The sequence below is a fragment of the Tamandua tetradactyla genome, chromosome 11, assembly GCF_023851605.1.
Source record: "Tamandua tetradactyla isolate mTamTet1 chromosome 11, mTamTet1.pri, whole genome shotgun sequence".
NCBI classification, from domain to species: Eukaryota; Metazoa; Chordata; class Mammalia; order Pilosa; family Myrmecophagidae; genus Tamandua; species Tamandua tetradactyla.
In genome coordinates, this window is record NC_135337.1 from 85,369,801 (window position 1) to 85,396,743 (window position 26,943).

The 26,943-nt window shown below is 37.3% G+C and overlaps 1 protein-coding gene across 1 annotated transcript in view; it reads left to right on the top strand.

Moving 5' to 3' along the window:
- Positions 1-243: 243 nt before the first annotated feature.
- LOC143649200 (vomeronasal type-2 receptor 116-like) overlaps positions 244-26,943 on the top strand; it is a 28,851-nt gene continuing 2,151 nt past the window's right edge. Inside the window, 3 exon segments of the mRNA XM_077119391.1 lie at positions 244-269; positions 10,736-11,042; positions 11,174-11,333. Of these exon segments, the coding sequence (XP_076975506.1) occupies positions 244-269; positions 10,736-11,042; positions 11,174-11,333 (493 nt within the window).

The following is a 26,943-nucleotide window of genomic DNA, read 5'->3' on the forward strand; positions in this document are numbered from 1 at the left end:
ATTAATAGAGAGGGAGTGGAAAAACACACAGTTAAAGGTGTTACATACATTGCACATGTCAGTAAAGGACATCAATCCAAAACATATGTAATTCTGACAAGGGAAATATCTGCTGAACACCAACTGGAAAATTGGTTATAATTTAAATGAACACTACAGTAAAGATCAAAACCAATTGCTCAATTAAAATATGAACATATTTTAGCTACAATTAAAAATAGCAATATCAAATTCTGGTAAGGTATGGGTGATGAGATTATTCATGCAAGGTTAGTGGAGTTTAAATTGGTAGCACTATGTTAGGGGTCTTTTGCAATTCAATATTCCATTCAAGAAAGACTGTGAATCATTCTCTGGGCCTGTTCACTCAACAGGTATTTTAATATAAAGACATAAGAGCACCATAATTTCTTAGTCAGACCATGTTCTTTAGGATAGTCCGAATGCATTTCTATTTTGTTTTCAATGTCTCTGAGTGATGTATATGGGCCACAGTTTTTTAAGCTGAACCTTTTTAATATATAATGTAGAAATATAACAGAGTATAGAGGAATTGAAAAATATCATTATTTCTTATCTCAAAGTATATAACCTAATCATAAAATACAGTGGTCCCCACATCTCCAAATGATTATTATTAAAAGATGCAAGATGAGAAAAGCACACTTCCTAAATCTTATCCTTGAAATAATTCCTTGACATAATATTAAGAAAAAACAAATGAATTGTGTTAAAAAAAAACTATATTGGAAAAATTGCATGCAGAAATCAATCTATCAATCAAGAGAAAACTATAACACTTAATAAATAAATTTGAAAGCCTATTGGTATTTAAATATACTCTTAAAAGTGAGGAATACAAATAATCTCAATAAAAGGCAAGTAAGATCAAATCCCAAAAGGACAGTAAGTTAAACAATATTTTAAAGAATATTATGAATATTTCAGTGGGGGGTAAGAAAGGTTTGTCAGTCACTAGCAGGTGTTTATCGAAACAAAGCAGTTTACCCTGTATATATGTTAGTAGAAAAAACTAATTAATAAGAAAGCACATGCACACAAAAACAGTGATTCCTAAATAAACATTACGATCCCTTTATAGAATCTATTAAGACTGAATGTACACATTTTACCACTGTCCTGCAAACAAATATTCCCAAGAGAATTGTTTCTTTGTGTGCATTAGAGACACATCCTAGTGTGGTCACAGCACTTGGAGTCTTAAGGTCTTTCATGCTGAAAATTAGCCAAATGCTCATCAATAAATGATGGATAAATACTGCAGCATACACAAACAGCATATACACAAGTATTTTCCAAAAATAGAGTCGACAAAAAGGTGGAATCTCAAGACACCAGTGTTGAGCCAAACTCAGGACAGCCATACTATGTGGTTGCAACTTGCTGCGGTTGGGTCAATTCTTAAGGAACTGCACTTGAGTGAGCATGTTCTACCCATTTGCCACTGTGGGTCATCATATCCTGAGTAGTTGAATGCACTTGAGATGCAAAAGCAGTTGTGGGGTTTTGTATGTGAGGGAGGTTTCCAAACTGACCTTTGTAGACTTCCAATCTTTTGTCATTGAAAAGTGGGCATCTTGTGTAGAGACCAAAGTAGGTAGTGATATGCCTGGAAGTTGGTATGACTTTGCTTCTTTTCAGCACGGTAGGATTCAGAAATATTATGATCAAGTTTTGTCCTAGATTTGAGCTTTGTTATTACTATGGCTACCCTCAAAGCACACATGCTTAAAATTCCTACAAAAATTCAGAGTTTTTCAGGTGGCTTGTTGGTGTGGCAGAGCGTCTTTTATCAATGTCTGATCCAATTTCGGTTTTTGTCTTGTCCTTAGTTTGGTGCATCAGAGAGTGTTTGTCTTCCAAACTTTTAACTCAAAGCTTGTTAATGAGAAGGTGAACATTGTGCTTCTGGGGAGGTGTGTTCACTGTTGGTCTGATAAACCTTAGTCTTTGAGAGGCACCATGTCCTGGTTCTGAGAAGTGAGTTAATTATGCAATCCTTGCCCACTCCAGCTGTTAGCTTAGGCTGTGCATGGATTTCTGCCTCACCCACAGAGAGAAAGTTTTTTCTTTCCTGTTGTTTCTCTCAGTTTGTTGGGTTTTCATCAGTGCCCTGAAGGTGACAGCATTTGTTGCCCTCCCCATTGCAAACAGGCTTTTTTTTTCTTAATTGTGGATTTTGTTTTCTTCTCTTAGTTCTACACTCTAAGAGGGGTTGTGTAGGAATTCCCCATTCTTTTCTGTGAACGCCTGATAGGATTTATAGAGAAAATTGTGCAAGACAGTGTATATTCCCCTATAGTTGATATCTCAGTGGCTCACTATCCTCTCCTGCGTTTGTTTATTCTCCACCAATTTGTTAATGACCCTAGCTGAACTCTTCTTATGGGAGACTTCTCACTTCTTGCCCAAGTAAACCAATATTCACGTCTCTTCTCTCCATGGATTTTTTCCATTCTCACGTCTCCTTTAGTCTCTAGTTTCTCTCTTATCAATAAGTTGTCTTACTTGCAATTTAATTGCTGAATAAATCGAGTTCTTTTTACAGTAGAATTCTTGGTCTGGAAATGACCGATCATATTATGTCACTCTGAATTTTCTGTGAAATTATAGTTAAATCTACATCCTTGATGTGATTCTTCTTTTATTGTTGACAAGAATGCTTCAAAGGTGTTGACGTTGTTCTTACTGTTATGGAAATATAAAAGTATCATCTAGTACCACGTTACCTTGAGATACAGTGTACACAAGAAATTTCGGTAAACACGTGATTCAGGACTTTTACTAAGAATTTATCCACATATTTAGTTGCTTCCCAGTATCTTTCAAAGGTGGTCTTTAAAACTATTTTCTGATATTTTGTATTAAATTCATGAGTTTTGTATTATAACACGTGTTTCAATTCAAGGGAATTGGTATTGTTTCTCAGGATCATTTGTTCCATTTCTGGCCAGAGGGTGGTCCTTTCAGTTTGGGTCCTAAATCCTTAAACATGACCTCTATAACTAATGAGAGTGTTCTTCTAATATGAAAGAATTTCAAGCTTGTCCTTGTATATTTCCTGCCCCATGTCTGGATTCAGCTTTTTCTCCATGGCATCCTGATTCCTTTAACTTGTAAATGGTAATCCTAACTCACAATCTGAGCACTGGACATACTCGTTGTTCCTGAATTGGTCATTTTTATCCCAGAGTATTTCAGCGAATGGTGCTGTGAAATGCATTTTTGTTTTAAACATAAATGGAAATGTGTGTTTTTAATGATAATTTGCGCCATGGGTGAATGAATGCTGTTGGTGTTCATTTGAATTTAGAGGTACAGAGTGTGTGTGAAACCTCATAATTTTTCCAGCTGGAGCTAATTTTTCTCCAAAACTCAATTTCTCTGTGACATGTAAATCTTCTAAGGTGCATGCAAGTCCATTACAGGAGGCAGAAGGAGCTATACAAATCATTATCCGTACTGTATTATATACAGTGTCGCTTTAAACTCTCTACATAATTGTGAATGTAATTAATTATCTGTATATCTGAAAATAGTTAAAATGGGGAATTTTGAGTTGTAACCATAAAAACGTGAAAAAAAGAAAGTAAAAATAAAAGTTCCTTATATATGTGGACAATAATTATGAAAAGTTACATGCCTGTGCTGTTTCCTGATGAGGGAGATGGATTAGGAACCATGAAAATAGTCTTATCCTGGAAATAGGATGCCTGACCCTATGGACTGAAATATGAGATAAAATGAAAACAAAACAAAGAAGTTTGACACTTTGTTCCCTCTTTGCTCTCCCCCTCCCTCTTGTCTTCTCCCTTTCCCTCTGCTTTGTCTCTTGTACCTTCATCTCTTGCATCTTCTCCAACTAAAATTCATACAGCTTCCCAGTTGTATAGTATTTTTACATTGTCCTAGTTCAGCTCCAATTTCCACTTACATAGTAAGTGTTTACCAAATATTTGTTGAATTATGTAAAAGTGAGTCTCACAAAATTTAATTTTCAGGAGAAAAACTCTGAGTTCTTGGGACAAAGGGATATTTCTAAGTCATCATTATCTTTTTATCATTTAGGAAAATCTCCCCAATAGAAGAGATGGACCATCACTGCTGGTAAAATAAACAAATCAAATTTTTAAAAAGAAGAAAGAAATGCATGTGTTTAACTTAAAAAATGGTGGGGGTACTAGAAGGACCATTTTCACGTTTTTCTACATTGAGTAATTTTATGATTAAAAACCTATTTTGTTTACTGCTGTGCAAATTCACTACAAGCCTAAAATGCAACAGCTGAAAAAAAGATCAAGCCTCTCAATCTCTGGTCATTTTTTTTCATAAAGTTCTTCAGTATATAGCAGCTTCATGATCATTATATTAATCTCTTAAACTAAAGTCACTGGGTGAATTATACTGTTTTCTGAAAAAAATGGAAAAAGGGTTTCAATAGACACTTATTCAGGATGATATACAAATGGTCAATAAGCAACTGAAAAGTTACTCACTATCATTAGCCATCAGCTAAATGAATATCAAAACCAAATGGCAGGAGGCAGGCAATGGTGGCTCAGTGGCAGAATTCTTACCTGCCATGCTGGAGACCCAGGATCAATTCCAGGTGCCTGCCCATGCCAAAAAAAAAATAAATAAAATAAAAAAAATCAAATGGCAGGGTGGGTGCAAGGGTACTTCTGTGGTAGAATTCTTATCTGTCATGAGGGAGACCTGGGTTCGATTCCTGGCCCATGCACTTTCCAAAACAAACAAAAGCAAACCAAAGTAAGTCAAACCAAACAAAAATTCAACAAATGGTGCTGCAAGAACAGGGTACACACATGGAAAAAGTATGATATGTGACCCCCACTGTACAGCTTACAAAACAAAACAGAAACTCAGTGAGGCATTGGATATTCAATTTGTCATGTTGCATTACATATCTATTAAGTCTGAGCCATTAGCTCAATCTTCACATAAGCTATGTGTCCGGATTCTCCAGTCCTAACATTATTCTGTCTTAGCCCACAAAACCTGGTAAAGCATTGTGAAAAGGTGAAAATTCAGTCAGGTGCATTATTTTATATTATGAAGCTAAATTGGGTCTTTTAATGAATTCAACTTTTTTAAAACTTTTTTTATTAATTAAAAAAATTAACAAACAAAACATTAAGATATCATTCCATTCTACATATACAATCAGTAATTCTTAATATCATCACATAGCTGCATATTCATCATTTCTTAGAACATTTGCATCGATTTAGAAAAAGAAATAAAAAGACAACAGAAAAAGAAATAAAATGATAACAGAGAAAAAAAAGATCATACATACCATACCCCTTACCCTTCGCTTTCATTTACCACTAGCATTTCAAACTAAATTTATTTTAACATTTGTTCCCCTTATTATTTATTTTTATTCCATATGTTCTACTCTTCTGTTGATATAGTAGCTAAAAGGAGCATCAGACACAAGGTTTTCACATTCACAGAGTCTCATTGTGAAAGCTATATCATTGTTCAATCATCATCAAGAAACATGGCTACTGGAACACAGCTCCACATTTTCAGGCAGTTCCCTCCAGCCTCTCTGCTACATCTTGAACAACAAGGTGATATCTACTTAATGCATAAGAATAACCTCCAGGATAACCTCTCAACTCTGTTTGGAATCTCTCAGCCATTGACACTTAGTCTCCTTTCACTCTTCCCCCTTTGGTCGAGAAGGTTCTCTCAATCCCTTGATGTTAATTCTCAGCTCATTCTAAGGTTTTTCTCAGTCCCTTGATGCTGAGTCTCAGCTTATTCCAGGATCTCTGTCCGACGTTGCCAGGAAGGCCCACACCCCTGGGAGTCATGCCACATGCAGAGAAGGGGAGGGTGGTGAGACTGCTCGTCATATTGGCTGGAGAGAGAGGCCACATCTGAGCAACAAAAGAGGCTCTCTTGGGGGTGATTCTTAGGCCTAAATTTTAAGTAGACTTGACATATCCTTTGTTGGGTTAAGTTTCATATGAACAACTCCCAAGACTGGAGGCTCAGCCTATAGCTTTGGTTGTCCACACTGTTTGTGAGAATATCAGGAATTCAACTTGGGGAAGTTGAATTTCTCCCCACACTCACCATTCCCCGAAGGGGGCTTGCAAACACTTTGTTAGTCACTGATCAAATCACTCTGGGATTCATCAGGGCAACACTTTGGACAAACTAACAAAATCTCATGTCCTACCTGAGATTCCAAGTACTTATGACATTCAATCAAACTATCTACATGATTTATATTAGGAAATGCTCTAGTCAAAATATAAATTTTGTAACAAATAAACATTTTTTGCTTTAGTCTCACACATTAGTTGAAATTTTAAACTACTAAGTACCATCTATTTTCAGCACACTGCAGTAATGACATTCCTTTGTTCTTCCTCATGCAAAAACATTTTTAAAATTTGTACATTGTACATTTCACTATTATTATACATGCTAGGTATTCCTAGATTATACCATCTTGATATTTACCCTCTATCTTTCTTTCTGATTTCATTTATGTCCCCAGCCCTCCTCCCTCTATCATTCTCACATGCAGCTTCATTCAGTGTTTTAACATAATTACATTACAGTTAGGTAGTATTGTGTTGTCCATTTCTGAGTTCTTATATTCAGTCCTGTTGCACAATCTGTATCCTTTCAGCTCCCATTACCCAATATCTCACCCTATTTCTATCTCCTGATGGTCTCTGTTACCAATGAAATATTCCAAGTTTATTCACTAATGTCAGTTCATATCAGTGAGACCATACAGTATTTGTCCTTTTGTTACTGGCTAATCACACTCAGCATAATGTCCTAAAGGTCCATTCATGTTGTTCCATACTTCATAACTTTATTCTGTCTTACAGCTGCATAATATTCCATCTTATGTAAATGTCACAGATTGTTTAGTCAGCTCTCTGTTGATGGACATTTTGGCTATTTCCATCTCTTGGTAATTGTTAATAATGCTGCTATAAAAATTGATGTGTAAAATGTCCATTTGTGTCCTTGGCCTCGTGTCCTTTGAGTAGAGACAGCATATAGATGGGTCCTGTTTTTTAATCCATTCTGCCAGACTATGTCTTTTGATTGGAGAGTTTAATCCATTAACATTTAGTGTTATGACTGCATGGGTAGTACTTTCTTCTACTATTTTGCCTTCTGGATTTTATAAGTCATATCTAATTTTCCTTCTTTTTACCTTTACTCATAGTCTTCCTTTCTACACTCTTCTCCACATCTCTCTCTTCTGTCTTCGTATCTGTCTCTAGTGTTCCCTTCAGTATTTCTTGCAGAGCTGGTCTCTGGGTCACAAATTCTCTCAGTGATTTTTTTGTCTGAAAATGTTTTAATTTCTCCCTCATTTTTGAAGGACAGTTTTGCTGGATATAGAAGTCTTGGTTGGCAGTATTTCTCTTTTAATAATTTAAATATATTATCCCACTGTCTTCTCGCCTCCATGGTTTCTGCTGAGAGATCTGCGCATAGTCTTATTGGGCTTCCCTTGTATGTGATGGATTGCTTTTCTCTTGCTGCTTTCAAGATCCTCTCTTTCTCTTTGACCTCTGACATTCTGAATATTAAATGTCTTGGAGTATGTCTATTTGGATCTATTCTCTTTGGGGTATGCTGCACTTCTTGGATCTGTAATTTTAAGTCTTTCATAAGAGTTTGGAAATTTTCAGTGATAATTTCCTTCATTAGTTTTCCTCCTCCTTTTCCCTTCTCTTCTCCTTCTGGGACACCCACAACACGTATATTCATGCGCTTCATATTGTCTTTCAGTTCCCTGAGTCCCTGCTCATATTTTTCCATTGCTTTTCCTATAGTTTCTGTTTCTTGTCAGATTTCAGATGTTCCATCCTCCAGTTTTGAAATCCTATGTTCTGTCTCTCGAAATCTACCATTGTAGGTTTCCATTGTTTTTTTCATCTCTTCTACTGTGTCTTTCATTCCCATAAGTTCTGTGATTTGTTTTTTCAGACTTTCAGTTTCTTCTTTTTGTTCTTTCCTTGCCTTCTTTATATCCTCCCTCAATTCATTGATTTGGTTTTTGATGAGGGTTTCCATGTCTATTCATCCATTCCGAATTAATTTTTTCAGCTCCTGTATGTCATTTGAATTGTTGGTTTGTTCCTTTGACTGGGCCATATCTTCAATTTTCCTAGTGTGATTTATTTTTTGCTGGCGTCTAGGCAATTAATTACCTTAATTAGTTTATTCTGGAGGTTGCTTTCACTTCTTTTATCTAGGGTTCTCTTGCTGGATGAATTTGCGTCTATCTGTTCTTTGACATTCCGTTCAGCTTTATCTGGACCTTTAGCTTAAGTTTTGTTTAACAGAGGAGAATTTTCCAGTTCTGGTTTTCTTGTTTCTTGCCCTGCTTGTGTGGTGCCTTTCACCCACACACATTTAGGAGGGTCTACTTAGATATTATAGACCCCAGCCAGATTTTCCCAGACCAAACTGGCCTCCTATCAGGAGGAAAGAGTCACCTGCATTGGTTTTCCCTGAGGGTGAGACCCAGCAGGTTGAAAGACTTCCCTCTGAAGTCTCTGGACTGTTTTTCTTACCCTGCCCAGTATGTGGTGCTTGTCTGACTGAAGGTTCCACCAGCATAAGATGATGCGGTACCTTTAACTTTGGCAGACTCACCCTGCTGGGGGCGTGGTGGAGACAGAGGAGAGGTTGTAGGTTGGTTTTAATGGCTTCAAATTACCAAGCCCTGGTTTCTGAATTCCTTCATGGAGGGATTCCACCTGAGTTGGGCTTCACCACCCCCCTGCTGGGGAAGGCACAGGCTCCAGACAAGCCCCCAAAAGAGCTCACTTCTGCCTATGTCTGGGGCAGTTGCAGCCTGAAAAGTCCTGCTGCTGTATCCAGAGGCAGTCAAGCCTTTATAGATACACAGCCACAAAAACCTCTGTTTCCTTCTCCCCCCCCTTTTTCTGTCAGTCCTGCCCCCTTGCCGCTGGGGCAAAAATGAGCAAACTCCACTTTGATCAGGTTCACCTAACCTGGGGGCCTATTTTTAGTAGTCAGAATTAGTTAATTAGTTCCACAATTGGTGTTTGATTGTGCCCAGTCTCTGCTGCTAGTAAAGTCCTTTCCTTTCCCCTCTGGAAAGCAGCCTGTGGGGGAGGGGCACTGGCTGCCGCAGCTTTGGGAACTCATGGTTCCGGGGGGTGCTCGCAGCTGGTCCAGCTGGTCCAGACGCTGTGTGTCTGGTCACTGACGTGGCCCAAGGAGCTGTTCTGTACTGTTTATGGTTATTTAGTAGTTGTTCTGGAGGACGAACTAAAACGTGCATGCTGTTAAGCTGCCATCTTGACCTGGAAGTCTGAATTCAACTTTTTAACCATATAATTAAATTCAATAATACCTTATTTATAATGTTATGGTCAATAAGTTATGGTAAAATAAGTTCCTTGCTTTTCACATTAAAAATAAATTCATTCCTCTATTGAAAAAAACAAAGGAGATAATACTACACACCCACAAGGATTGCTCTAAAAATAATGGATATAAGAAGTGTTGGAGAGGGGTCATCAAAACTGCAGCCCTTGTATATGATTGATGGGTGGTTCCTGAGAAAGTGGAAGTTAGAGTTACCATATGACCTTGCAGTCCCACTTCTAAGTCTATACCCAATACAATGGAAATCAGGGACTGAAACGGAGTCTTCTATGCCAGTGTTCATTGCAGCATTATACACATGAGCCCAAAGTGGACACACCCATGCATTAAGAACAAATGAATGGATAAACAAAATGTGCTAAGTACTATAGAATATTACCTATGCATTAAAAAGAATAAAATTCTGATTCATGTTAAACATGGATGAACTTAGAAAATATTATAATGAATGATATAAACAAATCACAAAAAGACAAATCCTTTATGATCCTCCTTATATGGAATATCCTGTGATAGCAAATTCCCAGGGATAGAGAGTGTAGATTAGAGGTGACCAGGGGCTATGGAGAGAGCATTTGCAAATTTTAGAAGTTTAGGTATATTTAGATAATCCGTTTTTCTCAGTCTGGATTTGGAGCAAGAATGTGAGCACAAAAGCAGAAAGCTACGAGTTGATGACCAATCACCCCGAGTTCACAAACATTTCTATGTATACTGAAAACATAGTATGCCATGATGAGAACACTGCATAGCAGTTGGACAATGGTGACATAAGAAGACATTTGTGGATAATAGATTGTACATTAGGAGAACACTTACATTGACTAATTACCGCATGCATTCATGAAAAATTCCTAATATATTATGAATCTTAAAATAATAAAAAGCTCTAAAGGACTCAGGAGAAAACAGGAAATAATGCAGGTGTACTAGATTTACAAAAATATGAATTTTTATAGTGTCTGGGAGTGGATAAATGAAAATACAGAAAATTTTACAGCAACTATTTTGAGATAGTCATGAATCCAAGATAATGCTCCTTACTGTGATTTTTGAAGGGTAAGGGAGTTGCACACATGGACTCTTAAAAATGGGAAGGAATCTTGGTTAAAAATATTTAAAGTAGTTTCTGTTTTGTAATACCTGGACACAAAATCCAGGGACGTTTATTGTTCAAAACCATAAAAATATGACAGAGGTTAATAAGATTAACCTTAGAGGGCTTAATTCCTCCTGGAATTCATTTTAACCCTTAATCCATTCAAATAAATCTTATCAGGTCTTTTCAGAATAATACAGCACTTGGGGGCAAAGATGCAGCCCAGCAATCCGACACTGAAGGTCAAGATGGAGAAGATCTCCACAGCCACCATGACCTTCCCCTTGGTGCTGTGGTAGATGGGGAGGAAAGTGACCCAAACACTGCAGAACACCAGCATGCTGAAGGTCAAGAACTTGGCTTCATTGAAGGTGTCGGGCAGGTTCCTGGCCATGAAAGCTACGGTGAAACTCCCCAGGGCCAAGCATCCCAGGTACCCCAGGACACAGTAGAAGGCAGTGATGAAGCCCCTCTGCACTCGATGATGGTGTGGTCATGCTCAGAGTGTGTGTCTATGTCAATGAAAAGGGAAAGATTCCCAGCCAGATTCCACAGGTAATCACTTGGGTCAGGAGGCAGATGGGAATGACATCTGCTTGGAAACCCTGATGCCTGTAGCCTCCTCATTGTTCTTCTGGTTCCGTGGCCTGGAATACCAGAATCACAGTAATGGTTTTGGCCAACACAGTGGAAACAGCCACAATGAATACAACTGCCAAGGTGACTTGGAGGATGCAGGTGGCTGTGCTAGGACGGCCAGTGAAGAGTAAGGATCAGAGTAAGCAGAGGAGAAGGGAGACAAGCAGGAGGTAGCTGAGAGCTCTGTTATTGGCCTTGATGGGGAGAGTGTCTCGGTGCTTCATAAAGACCCACAAAATCACAGCAGCGACGACCAGGAGCACAGAGCGGGGCAAGCTCGAGACCTCTCCACTGAATCCTCAAAGGACAGGAGGGCACCGTGACCTTTGGGAGGCAGCAATTTTGCTCACTGTTTGGATACTCTTGAGCTGGGCATTGGACACTCTGCTCTGCATCTGAGGAAAAAGCAAAGATTCAGCATTTCAGCTGCACAGCTTTTCATGTTTAAAAAATAGTTCCTTTGCTGTCACTGTGTGTACAGTCATCCTGATGTAGCACTCCAACACACAAGATTAAGACTTCCATTCCTGATTCAGGAAGAATTCTCTCAGGTGAAGGTCAGACAAGACTGTATTAAGCTGGGTCTTCAGTATTTTGTGAGTCTAGTAGATGGGCCCATCTCTTAGCCAAGTGATGTCACCAAGGGTGTGGATTTTTCCCAACTCATTTTTCCACTGGTTGCAGTGACTGCCTGGTGATCAGTCTTCTACTCCCTTGGTTTATAATATGGGCCCAGGACAATCAGAGCTGAATTTCCTCATTGGCACTCACAGTGCATGAGAAAAGGGGGGTTTACTTATTTCTCCTGGGACATCTTAGCTTTAATCACTACCCTACTTTCTACTGATGTCTTTTTCTTTTTGTGTATACCTTAAATCTGGTAGAAGAACATTCTGCATTAATTTTTTCCATATTTTCTTGAGTGCTTTTGCACATTTATTTTTCTCATATAAATGATGAAAAATATATTTTCAAATTTAAAAATTTGGTTTCTGTTTGGGATTGTATTACTTTTATAAATTTATTTTTGGAAGAATTGCTGCTTTGATCCTATTATTGAAAGATGATATGCGATTTTTCATTCCCATTCTTTTATCACTATATTCAGGACTTCGTACACATTTTTTGGTAATTGTAAGATCATAAATATTTTAATGAACATTTAGTATGCATTTCATTGTTTTGCCCATGGTAGGGTCTCTGTTTCAACTTCTCTAGTCAGCTGTGGTAGCACAGGCAATATGGATGTAGTAGCCATAATCAATACCTTAATGTAGGCTTTTAACAAGAGGATTTATTTTGTTAAATAGTTCTAGATCTTCTTAGGAAAGGCAGCTGGTTTTCATCTGATTTCCTCCATCACATAGGAAGGCACATGGCAATGTCTGCCTGCCTTCTCCCCTGGCTTCTGGGTTCCAACGGCTTTCCCTGGGGCAATTCCTTTCTGCATCTCCAGATGTCTGGGCTGAGCTACAAGTGCTGAGATGAAGTATGCTGAGCTGCTTGGGCTGTGCTGTATTGATCTTCCTTCCCATCTTTCTCTTTTAAGCCTCCAGCTACTTAAATTAAACCTAAGTCATTGTGGAGGGCACTCTCCTTAGCTGACAGCCAATGTAATCAGCCATAGATGAGTTTTTCATACCGATGATTTAAGTCCACAGAAACAGAACAACAGGGCATCATCCACCTGGCCAAGTTGGCACCTGTACCTAATGACCACAGGGTGTTCTACTGGGCCCATTTTTAGAGTATTGGTGTAGGTTGGCCTAAGATCATGATTCTCAATCTTTTGGGATATCAGTATTGGCTGAAGGGCCTCCCTACCAGTTTGAATCTATTATATACCCCAGAAAAGCCATGTTTTAATCCTGCTCCCATAATGTGGGGGCAGCCATTTCTTTTAATTCTGATTCCAAATTGCAGGAGGAAATTTTGATTAGGTTATCTCCACAGAGATGTGGTACACCCAATTGTAGGCCTGACCTTTTGATTACATAGAGATGTGACCCCTACCCATTCCAAGTGAGTCTTGATTACTTTACTGGAATCCTATAAAAGAGGAAACATTTTGGAGAGAACTGAAAGCTGACACAGATGATGACACTTAGAGAACAGAGACACGGATGTTGGAAGATACTTGATGCCCAGCAAACAGTACCATGTGGTTCCCCATGAACTGTTAAGCAAGCCAGGACCTGGGGAGAGCCAAGGGAAGCCAAAAGATGAAAGCCAGTCTCAGAGAGGCGGCATGAGGAACCCCCCTGGGAACAGAGGCTGAAAAGAATGGAGTTCAGGAGCAAGGGACCAGCAGATGTCAACCATGTGCCTTCCCCAGCTGATGGAGGTGTTCCAGACACACTGGCCTTTCTTGAATTAAGGTATATATCCCTGGATGCCTTAGTTTGGACATTTTCATAGGCTTAGAACTGTAAACTCATAATTTATTAAATTCCCTTTTTAAAAGCTATTCCATTTCTGGCATATGGGATTTGTGGATCATATGGCTATTCTATAACTTTGTTTCCTGAGGAACTGCCAAATTCCCTTCTAAAGTGACCCCCATTCTGCATTACCAGCAACAGTGAATAAGTGTAACTACATCTCCATACCCTCTCTTGCTCTTGTAGTTTTCTGTGTTTTTGACAATGGCCATACTTGTAGGTGTGAGATAGTATCTCATTGTGGTTTTATTTATTATTTTTTAAATTTTTTTATTAATTAAAAAAAATTAACAAACAAAACATTAAGATATCATTCCATTCTACATATACAATCAGTAATTCTTAATATCATCACATAGTTGCATATTCATCATTTCTAGAACATTTGCATCGATTTAGAAAAAAATAAAAAAGACAATAGAAAAAGAAATAAAACCATAACAGAAAAAAAAGATTATACATGCCATACCCCTTTTCCCTAATAGTTAGTGAAGGTGAGCATCTTTTTATATGTCTGTTAGCCATTTGTATTTCCTCTGTGGAAAGTGTCTTTTCATATCTTTTGCCATTTCTAAACTGTGTTGTTTGTCTTATTGTTGCTGAAAGTTGTAGGATTTCTGTATGTATTTTGGATATCAAACCTTTTTCAGATATGTGGTTGCCTAATATTTTCTGCATTGCTGAGGATGCCTTTTTACTTCCTTGAGAAATTCCTTTAATGACTGAAAGTACTCAATTTTGTGGCCATTGATGTATCTATTTCTTCTTTCATTGCTTGTGCCTCCAGTGTGCGGCCTAGGAAACCATCTCCTACCAGAAGATCTTTAAGATATATCCCTATATTTTCTTCTAAGAATTTCAAGCTCTTAGAAAAAATGCTTAGGTCTTTGACTCATTTTGAGTTTAGTTTTTGTAAAGTGTTTGTATAGGGATCCTCTTTCATTCATTTGGATATGGGTATCCACTTCTTCCAGCACCATTTGTTGATAAGGCCGCACTGTCCTAGTTGAGGAAACTTGGCTTCCTTGTCAAAAATTAATTGTCCATAGATTAAAGGGTCTATTTCTGAGGGGTCAACTCGATACCATTGGTCAGTATATCTATCTTTATGCCAGTACTCATGTTGTTTTGATCACTGTATATTTACATTATGCTTTAAAGCCAGGAAATATGAGATGTCCAACTTAATTTTTCCTTCTTAAGATGTTTTTAGTTATTTGGGACCCTGCCCTTCAAAATAAATTTGATTATTGGTTTTTCTATTTCTGCAAAGTAAGTTGTTGGGATTCTGATTGGTATTGTGCTTAATCTATAAATTATTTTGGGTAGAATTGACATCTTAACCATATTTACTCTTCCAATCCATGAACACAAGATGTCCTTCCATTTATTTGTGTCTTCTTCTATTTCTTTTTCCAAAGTCTTGTAAGTTTTCTATGTATAGGTCCATTACATCCTTGATTAAATTCAATTGCTATTGTCAATGGAAATTTTCCTCCTCAGTTGCACCTTACTAGAGTATAAGAACACTACTCTTTTTGCACATTGATCTTGTATGCTGCCACTTTGCTGAACTTATTAGCCCTAGGAGCCTTGTTGTTGGTTTTTGGGTCTTTCTACATATAGGATCATGTCACCTGCAAACAGTGAATGTTTTATTTCTTCCTTTCCAATTTGGATGCCTTTTATTTCTTTTTCTTTGTCTAATTGTTCCAGCTAGAACTTCCAGCAGAATGCTGAATAACAATGGTGACAATAGATATCCTGGTCTTTTCCCAGATCTCAGAGGAAAAACTTTGTCTTTTCCCATTGAGTGTGATATTAGCTGTGTGTTTTTTTTCATATATGCCCTTTCCCAAGTTGAGGAAGTTTCCTTCTTTTCCTACCTTTTGAAGTGCCTTCATCAAGAGTGGATGCTGAGGGTGGGCCATGCTGGCTCAGTAGGCAGAGTTCTCACCGACCATGCCAGAGACCCGGGTTTGATTCCTGGTGCCTGTCCACGTAAAAAAATAAATTTAAAAAAATGTTAAAAAAAAGAGTGGATATTGAATTTTGTCAAATGCCTTTTCTACATCAGTCGAGATGATCACGTGGTTTTTCCCCTTCGATTTGTTGATATTGTTTATTACATTAATTTATTGTGTTATGTTGGGCCATTTTTGCATGCATGGAATAAAACCTACACAGTCTTGTTGTGTAATTCCTTTAATATGCTGTTGAAATGTACTTCCAAGGATTTTAAAATCTATATTCCTTAGAGAGATTGGTCTGTAATTGTCTTTGCACGCAGTATTTTTGTCTGGCTTTTGTATTAGGGTGACATCAGCTTCATGGATTGGGTTAGTTAGCTTTACCACCTATTCAGTATTTTTGAAGACTTTGAACAGAATTGTTAGTAATTCTTCCTGGAATTCTTGGTAGAAGTCACATGTGAAGCTGTCTTGTCTTGAACCTTTCTTTCTTGGGAGTCTTTTGATAATGGAATTAGTTTGTTTATTGTGACTGGTTAGTTGAGGTCTTCTATTTCTTATTCAAATCAGTGTTGGTTGATCAGATGTTTCTAGGAATTTGTCTAGATTTTTGGCATACAGTTGCTCATAGTATCCTCTTATTAACTCTTTCATTTCTGTGTGTCAGCAGTAATGTCCATCCTCTCAATTCTAATTTTGCTTGTTTGCAAGCTATCTATTTTTTTCTTTGTAATTCTATTTAAGGGTTCATCTATTTTATTTATTTTCTGAAATAACTAACTTCTGATTTTATGGCTTCTTTGCTGTTCTCAATTTCATTGACTTCTTCTCTACTATTTGTGATTTCCATCCTTCTCTTCACTTTTAGGTTAATTTGCTGTACTTTTTTTTTCACCAGTTCCTCCAGGCCTACAGTTAGGTCTCTGTTTTTGTTCTTTCTTCCTTTTTAAACGTTTTTTATTGTGAAAAATAACATATATACAAAAAAGCAATACCTTTCCAAGTACATCTCAATAAGAAGTTATACAGCAGATTTTAAAGTTTGTTGTGGGTTACAGCTCCATGATTTTTCATTTTTTCTTCTAGCTGCTCCAAGACTCTGGAGCCCAAAAGAAATATCAGTATATTAATTCAGCAGTCCAATTCATTTGTTAAAACCTACCTCTCTATTATACTGTTCTTTCTATTTTTTCTTTTTTATGAAAAATAGCATATATACAAAAAAGCAGTACATTTCAAACTACATCGCAACAATTAGTTGTAGAACAGATTTCAGAGTTTGGTAAGGGTTACAATTCCCCAATTTTAGGTGCTTATTTTTAGCTGCTCTATGGTACTGGAGGCTAAAAGAAATGTCAATATAATAATTCGGTACTCACACTCATTTGTTAAACCCGACTTTCTCTGTATAACTCCACCATCACCTTTGATTTTTCTCTCACTCTTTAGGGGTATTTGGGTCATGACCATTCTAAATTTTTTATGTTGAAGGGGTAGTTGATAATATAGGATAAGGGGATGGATCTATTTGATGTTCTGGAAAGGCTGACCCCTCTGCATTTCAGCGCTTATCTGATCCAGGGACCCTCTTTCTTCTTCTTCTTTTTTATATTGGCATTTGGGCTTCAAATATCCCTCTCAGTACTGCCTTCACTGCATCTTATACATTTTGTTCTGTTGTGTTCTCATTTTCATTTGCCTGGAGGTACGTAATGATTTCTCTTGCAATTCCCTTCTTGACCCTCTGGTTGTTTAACAGTGTATCATTATCCTCAATACATCTAAAAAAAGTTTTCTGGTTTTCCACCTGTCACTGATTCCTAGATGCATTCCATCATGATCTGAGAAAGTGTTTTCTATACTATCAATCTATTAAAATTTACTGAGACCTGCTGTGAGCCACAATGCATCTACTCTGGAGAATGATCCATGAGCACTTGAGAGGAATGCATATCCTGCAGCTGTAAGTGCAATGGATCATAAATGTATGTTGTCTAGTTCATTTATCATGTTATTCAAGATCTCTGTTTCCTTGGTGATCCTTGTCTAGATGCTCTTCCCATTGATGGGGAGTATATAATAAATGTTTTAGAGGTTTGTTTTCTCCCTGTATGCTTTCCCTAATGTCCTTTGGGGAATTCTAGATGGTGTGTATATATTTATGATTGTTATTTCTTTTTTAAAATATAATTTCATTGAGCTCAATTCATGCACCATACACTGCAAAATATGTTTACAGTATTGTCACAGGTGTGCATTCATCACCATGATCATTTTTAGATTATTTTCATGACTGCAGAAAAATAAAGAAGGAGAAAAAAAAACCCCAAACACCCAATAACCCTTTCCCTATTGTCATACTGTCTACTTGTATTGGACTGTACCCAATTTTAATTCTTACAGTAGAGAAAGCTTAAATAAGGGAATATAGTATTTTCAGAAACACACACACACATCAGTGAAAAAGATTAAAACATTCAGAAGAAGATTCACACAAACGCAGGGAACTGATTTTTTTTTTGCTATGTAGTATTGATTATCAACAATTACAATTCAACAGCTGTAGATGTTTTTTTCTGGCTACTCTAAAACACTAGACATTGAAGGGAAATATCTATATAATGAGTTAGTAGTCTCAGCCATTTGTTACATCTTAATTTCTCAGTTGTATCTCTTCCCTCTCACTTGATCTTTCTCTCATTTTTCAGAGAAAAATAAACTTACTAAGAAAAGCTTTTAAAGAGATTTAGATAGAGCCTTGAACATTCCCTAGGATTTTCGGGAATATTGTTGGTTGGGTCTTGGCATGCCTCTCAACTCTATTTGAATTCTCTTAGTCACTGCAACTTTATTTTGGGCTATCCCTTTCCCCCCTTTTGATCAAGAAGGCACGCTCCATCCCACAGTGCCAGGGCCAGGCTCATTTCTGGGAGTCATTTCCCACATCGTCACCGAGTCTTGTACCCCTGGGAGTTATGTTGCTCACTGGGGGGTAGGTGAGCAGTAAATTTATTTGCAAAATTGGCTCAAAGAGAGAAGGCCACATCAGAACGAGGCTTCCTGCAGCGGGAGAAGGTGGTTAGAGGTGATTCTTTGGGATAATTATAAACAAGCTTAACTTTGTCAATAAAGAAATGTTTCATAAAGGCAAGTGTCATGATCAAAGCCTTGGCTTATTGAATTTGGGGAACTTAATGCTTGAGAGAGTATCAGGAATTCTCCAGGTAGGGAAGTTTAATAGTTCCTCATTTTTCTCCAGTCCCTTAAGGGCATTGTATTAGTTTGCTAAGCTGCTTGAATACAATATACCTGAAATGGAATGGCTTTTGTAAAGGAATTTAGTAGGTTAAGAATTAATAGTTCTAAGGAAGAGAAAATGTCCAAATAAAGGCACCAACAAGACTCAGGATAAAAACATGGCTTTTCTAGGGTGCTTAATAGTTTCAAACCAGCACAGGGACTTTCCAAATACTTTTTGAACTTTCTGCCCACACTATTCTGGAATATAACTGGGTATGACATTTGCCTGTACAGAAAAATAAGACCTCTTTTCTTATCTAGGATTATTATATAAATTGACAGGACAAGTTAAATTAGGTAAACTTCTACAGAAAATTTAAATTTGGGTCCAAATAAACATCTCTCCATTTGTCTCACACAGAAGTTGAAGTTTCAGAATGCAGACAATATCATCCTTTATCCTGCATTCTGATTCACCCTAGTCTTAACCAGTTCATTTCCATTCTCATCTCCAATTGGTGTCTGATCTCTCCACTTTTCAGTAGTTGCTGTGTGGAGTAGTGCTGACTTTCAGAGCTGTAGAGCTCTAACCCTGAGTCTCAGGTGTTACACAGATACCCAATGCTCCAGGGGACCACCAGGTCACAGGCTGTGATGGTTGGGTTCAGGTGTCAACTTGGCCACTTTATGATGCCCAGTTGTTTGGTTAGGCAAGTACTAGCCTAACCATTAATGCAAAGATATTTCATGACCGGTTGAATACCCAGAAGGCTGGTTTATTAAATCATCCACCAGTCGATGGCATCTGTGACTGATTACATCTACAATCAACAAAGGGTGTGTCTTCCACAAAAGAGAGAATCCAATTAGTTAGATTTGATTCAATAAATTGAAGACTTTTAAGGGAGAAGAGAGGATTTTCACTGCTTCTTCAGCCAGCGAGCATCTTCTGTGGAGTGCATTGAGACCCTTTATTGGAGTTGCCAGCCTTGCACCCTGTCCCACTGATTTTGACCTCTTGAATACCCACAGTTGTGTGAGATACTTTTATGAATCTCATATTTACGGATATCTCTGGTTGGTTCTATTTCTCCAGATTACCCTGACTAGTACCAATAGCAAGAACACAGCATCTCAAAATTTAGAAAATAACAGTTAAAACTCAGGAACAGATGTGACAGCTGCAAGGGCCCACATTCCTGGGACCCTTACAATGAACCCTACCTGGACATTCTGTACTCCTAATCATCAAAAATGCAATCTCTACATACTTTCCATTCCACGACAACACACGAACTTGAACTCAATTCTCAGATTTTATTCATTATTGGTAGTTCACACCAGTGAAACCATGAGCAAATTGTCGTTTGTTTCTGGCCTGATTTAGTCACCATAATATCCCCAAGTTTCATTCACATAGTTGCATGCCACATGATTTCATTCCTTTCTGCAACCACTTAATGTTCAGACACATGTGTACACCACCATTTGCCCCTCTGATCATCAGTCAAAGTATTCAGGCCATCCCTGTCCTTGTAAGTCATGAAAAATGCCACCAAAACCCCCATATGTGAATGCCTATTTCTATTCCTACTCACAGTTCTTCCATGTCTTTGTCTAATAACAGGTTTCAGGATCACATGCAGCCTTATTTGTAGCCTCCTGTGGATTCACCACACAGTCCTGCAGAATTGCTGCACCGTTCTACTTTCCTATGAACAGTGAATAGGTATCTTTCTTTCTTCACATATTATCCAGTACTTTTGTCCTTTTATTTATTTTTTAAACCATTTTAATCATGCACATACAATCCATCCTAAGTATACAGTCAATGGTTCCAGGTATAATAAATAATTATACATTCCCCACCAAAATCTACATGAGAATATTTCCATTTTTTTCACAAAGAAAGAAGGAGAAAATATGGAAATATAAGAAAAGAGAAAACAAAAAGAGAAACAACAAGAATTCTTTGCCCTTCCCTTATATCATCCTCTTATTGACATTTAGTTTTGGTATATTGCCTTTTTTACAATTAATGATCAAGTATTACAGTATTATCGTTAGCTGTAGGCCAGTTTGCACTGACTGCATTTTCCCTATAGTATTCCCTTTTTAACATCTGGCAATGGTGAAATCCAATGGTTCTCCCTCATGTAAACTCTCTCATATTTGTGCATTTAATCATCATCGATGTCCACTATGTTTTGCTATGTAGTACAGTCCCAGATTTTATCCTCTACCTTTCCTTCTGGTGTCATACATGTTCCTAGACTTCCTCTTTCAAACCATACTCACATTCAGCTTTGTTTCATTATGCTTACAATATTGTGCAACCGTTACATAATATTGTGATATCCATTTCTGGATCTTTACAACCAATCCTGTTGAACATTCTGTACTCCTTCAGCATCAAGTCACCAAGCTCCACCTTCTCTCCATCTCCTGATAACCTGTGTTCTCAATTATAACTCTCAGAGGTTGCTCATTTTAGCTTATATTAGTAAGAATGTACAGTATTGACCCTTTTAATTCTAGTTTATTTTTCTCAACATAATGTGTCCAAGATTCATCCACATTGTTTCATGCTTCATGCATTTATTCTGTCTTACACTGTGTAGGATGCCATTGTAAGTATATGCTACAGCTTGTTTATTCACTTGTCTGTTGATGGGCATTAAGGCTGCTTCTATCTCATGGCAATCATGAATAATGCTGCTATAAACATTGGTGCTCCAATGTCGACTTATGTCCCTGCTTTCAGTTCCTCTGAGTATATACCTAGTAAGGGGATTGCTGGATCATACGGCAATTTTGTGCTTAGCTTCCTGAGTAACTGCCAAACAGCCTTCTAGAGTGGTTGCACCATTATACATTCCCACCAAAAATGAACAGGTGTAACTTTTTCTCCACATTCTTTCCAGTACTTATCTCTTTTTTTATTATGCTCATCCTAGTGGGCGAGAGATGATAGCTCATCGTGCATTCAAAATATTTGTATTGACACATCATTACATACATACAGTCCATATATGGTGTAACATCAATGACCCACAATATCATTATGTTCATCACCATGATCATTTTCAGAACACTTGCATCCTTCCAGAAAGGGACATAAAAAGAAAAGAAAAACTCATATATCCCATATACCTTACCCTTCCCTCTCATTGACCACTAGTATTTCCATCTACTCAATTTATTTTACCCCTTATCCCCCCTACTGTTTATTAAATTTTAACTATATTTTTTACTCATCTGCCCCTGCCTTGGATAAAAAGAGCATCAGACACAAGGTTTTCAAAATCACATGGTCACAGTGTAAAAGTTTTATCTGTATACAATCATCTTCAAGAATCAAGGCTACTGAAACACAATTCAACTGTTTCAGGTACTTCCTTCCAGCCACTCCAATACACCATAAATTAAAAAGGGAAAATTACACTAATGCATAAGAATAACCTCCAGGGTCATCTCTCAACTCTTTTTAACATCTCTTAGCTGCTGAAACTTTATTTTGTCTCATTTCTTTCTTCCTCCTTTTGTTCAAGAAGGCTTTTTCAATCTGATGACGTTTGGTCCTAGCTCATAGGAATTCTATCCTATCTTGCAAGAGGGTGGGATTGACACCCGCTGAGAGTCATGTCCCCCATAGGAGGGATGACAGTGAGTTCATCTACTGAGTTGAATTAGACAGAGAGGCCACATCTGAGCAACAAAAGAGCTTCACTAGGGGTGACACTTAGACCTAATTTTAAGTAGATTTAGTCTATCCTTTGCAGGAACAAGTTTCACAGGGGCAAACCCCAAGACTGAAGGCACAACCTATTTATTTGGTTGTCCTAACTGCTTGCAAGATTATCAGAAATTCTCCAAATGGGGAGGTTGAATATTTCTTTCTTTCTCACCAGTCCCCAAGGGGACTTTGCAAATACTTTATTCACTGCCCAAATTACCCTGTGATATTCAGGGTATCACACTAACCTGGACAAACCAACAAAATCTCACCCCCTATTCATGTTTTCATGTACTTATGGTGCTCAACTAAACTGACCATACAAGTTAAATTAGGTAATGCACTACACAAAATATAAATTTTGCACTGAATGAACCATCTTTTCCCTTGGTCTCACCCAGAAGCTGAAGTTTGAAGATATGGATAATATCATCCTTTACCCTGTATTCTGATCAACCTTTGTCCTATCCAGATTAGCTTCCCTTATATCTCTAGTCAAAGTCTGATATTTCTTCAATTTTTTAAAAAGTTCTTGCATGGGGTACTGATGACTTTCATAGCTTCAAGGCTCTAAATCTGAGTCTTGGTTACTACATAAATACCCAAAATTTCTGGGAATGACCAGGTTATATAAAAATAGCTCATTATCTCAGAATTTAGAAATAAGAGTTACCACTCTTGAATATATGTGACTGCTGTAAGAGCTCACAATCTATGATCCTTTACAATAGGCAGTAACATGATAAGCCATGTGCTCGAATTCAGTTCATCAGCTTTTTATACTATAGTTAGTCCATATGAGTGAGGCATGACAACATTTGTCTTTTTGTTTATGGCATTTCATTTGAAATACAGTCCTTAAGATTCATTCACCTAGATACATGCCTCACAACTTCATACCTTCTTGTGGCCACTCAGTAGTCCATTTTATGTACACACCATAGCTTCCCCTTTCATTCCTTAGCCATTGAACCATTATGTCCCCTCCATCCATTGTGAATCAGGAACACTGCCACCATAAACACCAGTGTGCAAGCGTCCACATGTGTCCCCACCTCTGTTCCTCCTGTTACATGCTGAGCAATGAGGTTACAGGATCATCTGGCAACCCCACCCCCAGCCTCCTATAGAACCACCACACCACCCTCCAAGGAGCTGCACCCCTCAGCTTCCCTACCCATTGTGAATAGACACATCTCTTTCTCTGCCTTTTCTCTAGTACTTGTTTATACAATTATACAATCCAGCATAAGAATATAGACATGACTTCACCACCATAATCTACACGAAGACATTTCATTTTATTGTACAAGGGATACATAACCCTCAACCATTCCCCCTCCTGTTGACATTTACTTTTGGCATAATGCCTTTATTATATTCAGTGAAAGGATATCACAACGTTACTGTTGACTATAGACCCTAGCTTGCATTGGTTGTACTTTTTCCTATACACAATCCATTTTCGACACCTTACAATGTTGACATTTATTTGTTCTCCACAAAAGTGATTTTTTATTTGTACATTTAATCGCCATCATTGCCCACTCTAGGCATTCCTAAGTTATGCTGTCTCAGCCTTTGTCCTCTATCTTATCCTTCTGGTTTCATATGTGACCCCAGCACTTCTCCCTCAATCATACTCACCTTCAGCTTCCTTCAGTGTACTTCTATTATTGTGCTACCATCAGAGAGTATCCATTTCGGAATTTTTACAGTCAATCTCGTGGCACAATCTGTATTCCTTCAGCACCAAATGCCCGATCTCTTCCCTATTTCTATCTTCTGATAACCTGTGTTATCTCAAAGTTCATTCATTAATGTTAGTTCATATTAGTGAGACAACACAGAGTCTGTTTCTTGCTAATTTCACTCATCACATTGTCTTCAAGGGTCGTCTACATTGTAACATGATTCATGACTTTACTCTGCCTTACATCTGGGTAATATTCCATCATATGTATATACTATGGTTTGTTTAGCCACTCATTCATTGATGGACATTTGGGTTGTTTCCATGTCTTGGCAATCACAAGTAATGCTGCTATAAACATTTGTGTGCAAATGTCTGTTTGTGCCCTTGCCTTCAAGTTCCTCAGGATATATACCTAGTAATGAGATTGCTGGATCACATGGCAATTCTATACTTAGCTTCTTGAGTAATCATTAAACTACCTTCCAGAGTGGTTGTACCATTTTATGCTCCCAACAACAGTGGACAAGTGTGCCTCTTTCTCCAATCCACTCCAGCAATTCATCTTTTCCTTTTTTTCTTTTATTTTTGATAATCGCCATCCTAGTGGGTGTCAGATATCTCATAGTGGCTTTGATTTGCATTTCCCTAACAGCCAGTGTAGTTGAGCATCTTTTCGTGTGCCATTTAGCCATTTGTATTTCTTCCTCTGGCATGTCTGTTCATCTTTTGCCCATTTTTAAATGGGTTGTTTGTCTTTTTGTTGTTGAGTTGAAGAACCTCTTTATATATTCTGGGTATTAATCCCTTATTTGATATGTAGTTCTCAAATATTGTCTTCCATTATAGAGGCTGCTTTTTTACTTTCCTGATGAAGTTCTTTGATGCACAAAAGTGTTTAATTTTGAAAGGTTCCCATTCATCTATTTCTTTTTTCAAACTTTTGCTTTGGGTGTAAGGTCTAGAAAGCCACCTCTTATTAGGAGATTTAGAAGATATTTCCATACATTTTCTTCTAAAAGTTTTACAGTCTTAGCTGTAATGTTTAGGTCTTTGACTCATTCTGAGTTAATTTTTGTATAGGGTGTGAGATATGGATCCTCTTTCACTCTTTTACATATGGATATCCATTCCCCATTCTCCATGTGCTGAAGAGGATGCTCTGTCCCAGGTGAGTTGAAAATAAAGTCACATAAATTAAAACATCTGCATTCCAAATCCAGCTATATTTTATAAGAGGTTATATTATGACAACATTTGGCTCATGCAATTCAATTTAGTGTGTAAGCCCCCCAAAGGAGAGATAGTAACCTCAATAAATGAAGGAAAACATTTAATAAAATTCAACATTCATTCATGATTTTTAAACAAACAACAGAAACAACCTTTAAAAAATTGGTAATGAAAAGGAACTATCTTAATCCCATAAAAGATAGTTTTAGTAAACTAGAACAAACATCAAACCTTATGGTGCAATACTGAAAGCATTTCAAGGCAGAGAGATTAAGAATGAGACAACAATGTTCAATATTACCATGACTTTATTAGGAGGTGATATTATGTAAGTATAAAATCCAGAAGATTTTCCTAATCTAGTTAATGGTCTGAGTATAAGGTTAATATACAGCCTTCTTAATTTATGTATGCCTGTCATAGGCATTCTAAAGTGATATTTAAAAAAATGACATTTAAATCATTTTGAAAGTATTAAATCCTTATAAATAAAAGTAAGGAAAGTTTGAAAAAACTTATGCTCATAAACTTATAGAAGGACATTGAGAAATACTTTAAGAAGCTTGAAGTAAACTGAGAGTTACCCCATGTCCATGGAAGAAAAGGTACGGTAGTGTAAAGACTTCAGTACACTCCAAATGAACCTAATGAATCAATGCAACTGCTATCACAGTCTCTTTTGTGGCATTACATCTTATTATAAAATGAAAAGAAGAAAAACATAGCTAAGACAAATTTCTTGATAATGAGTGAAGTCTTGTCTATTCTACGTGTTTATAAGTTTTTTAGAGGCACAATAATGTGGTTTCAACATAATGATAAAAAATAAAAAGATAGAAATGGGAAATCCAGAAACAAAATGGTCCCATTTGGGTTCACTGAAATCAAGCATATTGTAATTATAAATGTAAAAAACAAAAGAGTTTAAAGGAACCCCACAGAGAAGAATATTTCCAACTTGGGAAGTAAACATTTCTGAAACAAGACAGATATAACATCAACATTAAAGGACATATTTAATAAATGTAACTATATTAAAATTTTTAGTTTCAGTTCATCAGTAAAAGGTCAAGCCAGCAAGTTGGATAAAATATTTAAAATAGATCTACCCTCCAAAAATCAAATCTATGATATACAGGGAACTCCTTCAAAACAACAATAAAGGCAGAAAACCCATTAGAAAAAAGGCATAACTGGGAACAAGGTCTTCATATAAAAAGTGTCTAAATGTGCAATGTGAGTCAGTACTCAGATTAATTACTTACAAGGGAACTCCAAATAAAAACCTTAGGAAAATACTGAAAATATTCCTAATAACAGCTAAAATTAACTGGAGTTACTATGGCAAGTGTTAGAGAGAATGTGGAACAATTGTAACTCTTGGTTTTTTTTTTACGTGGGCATGCACTGGGAATTGAACCCAGTCTCCAGCCTGG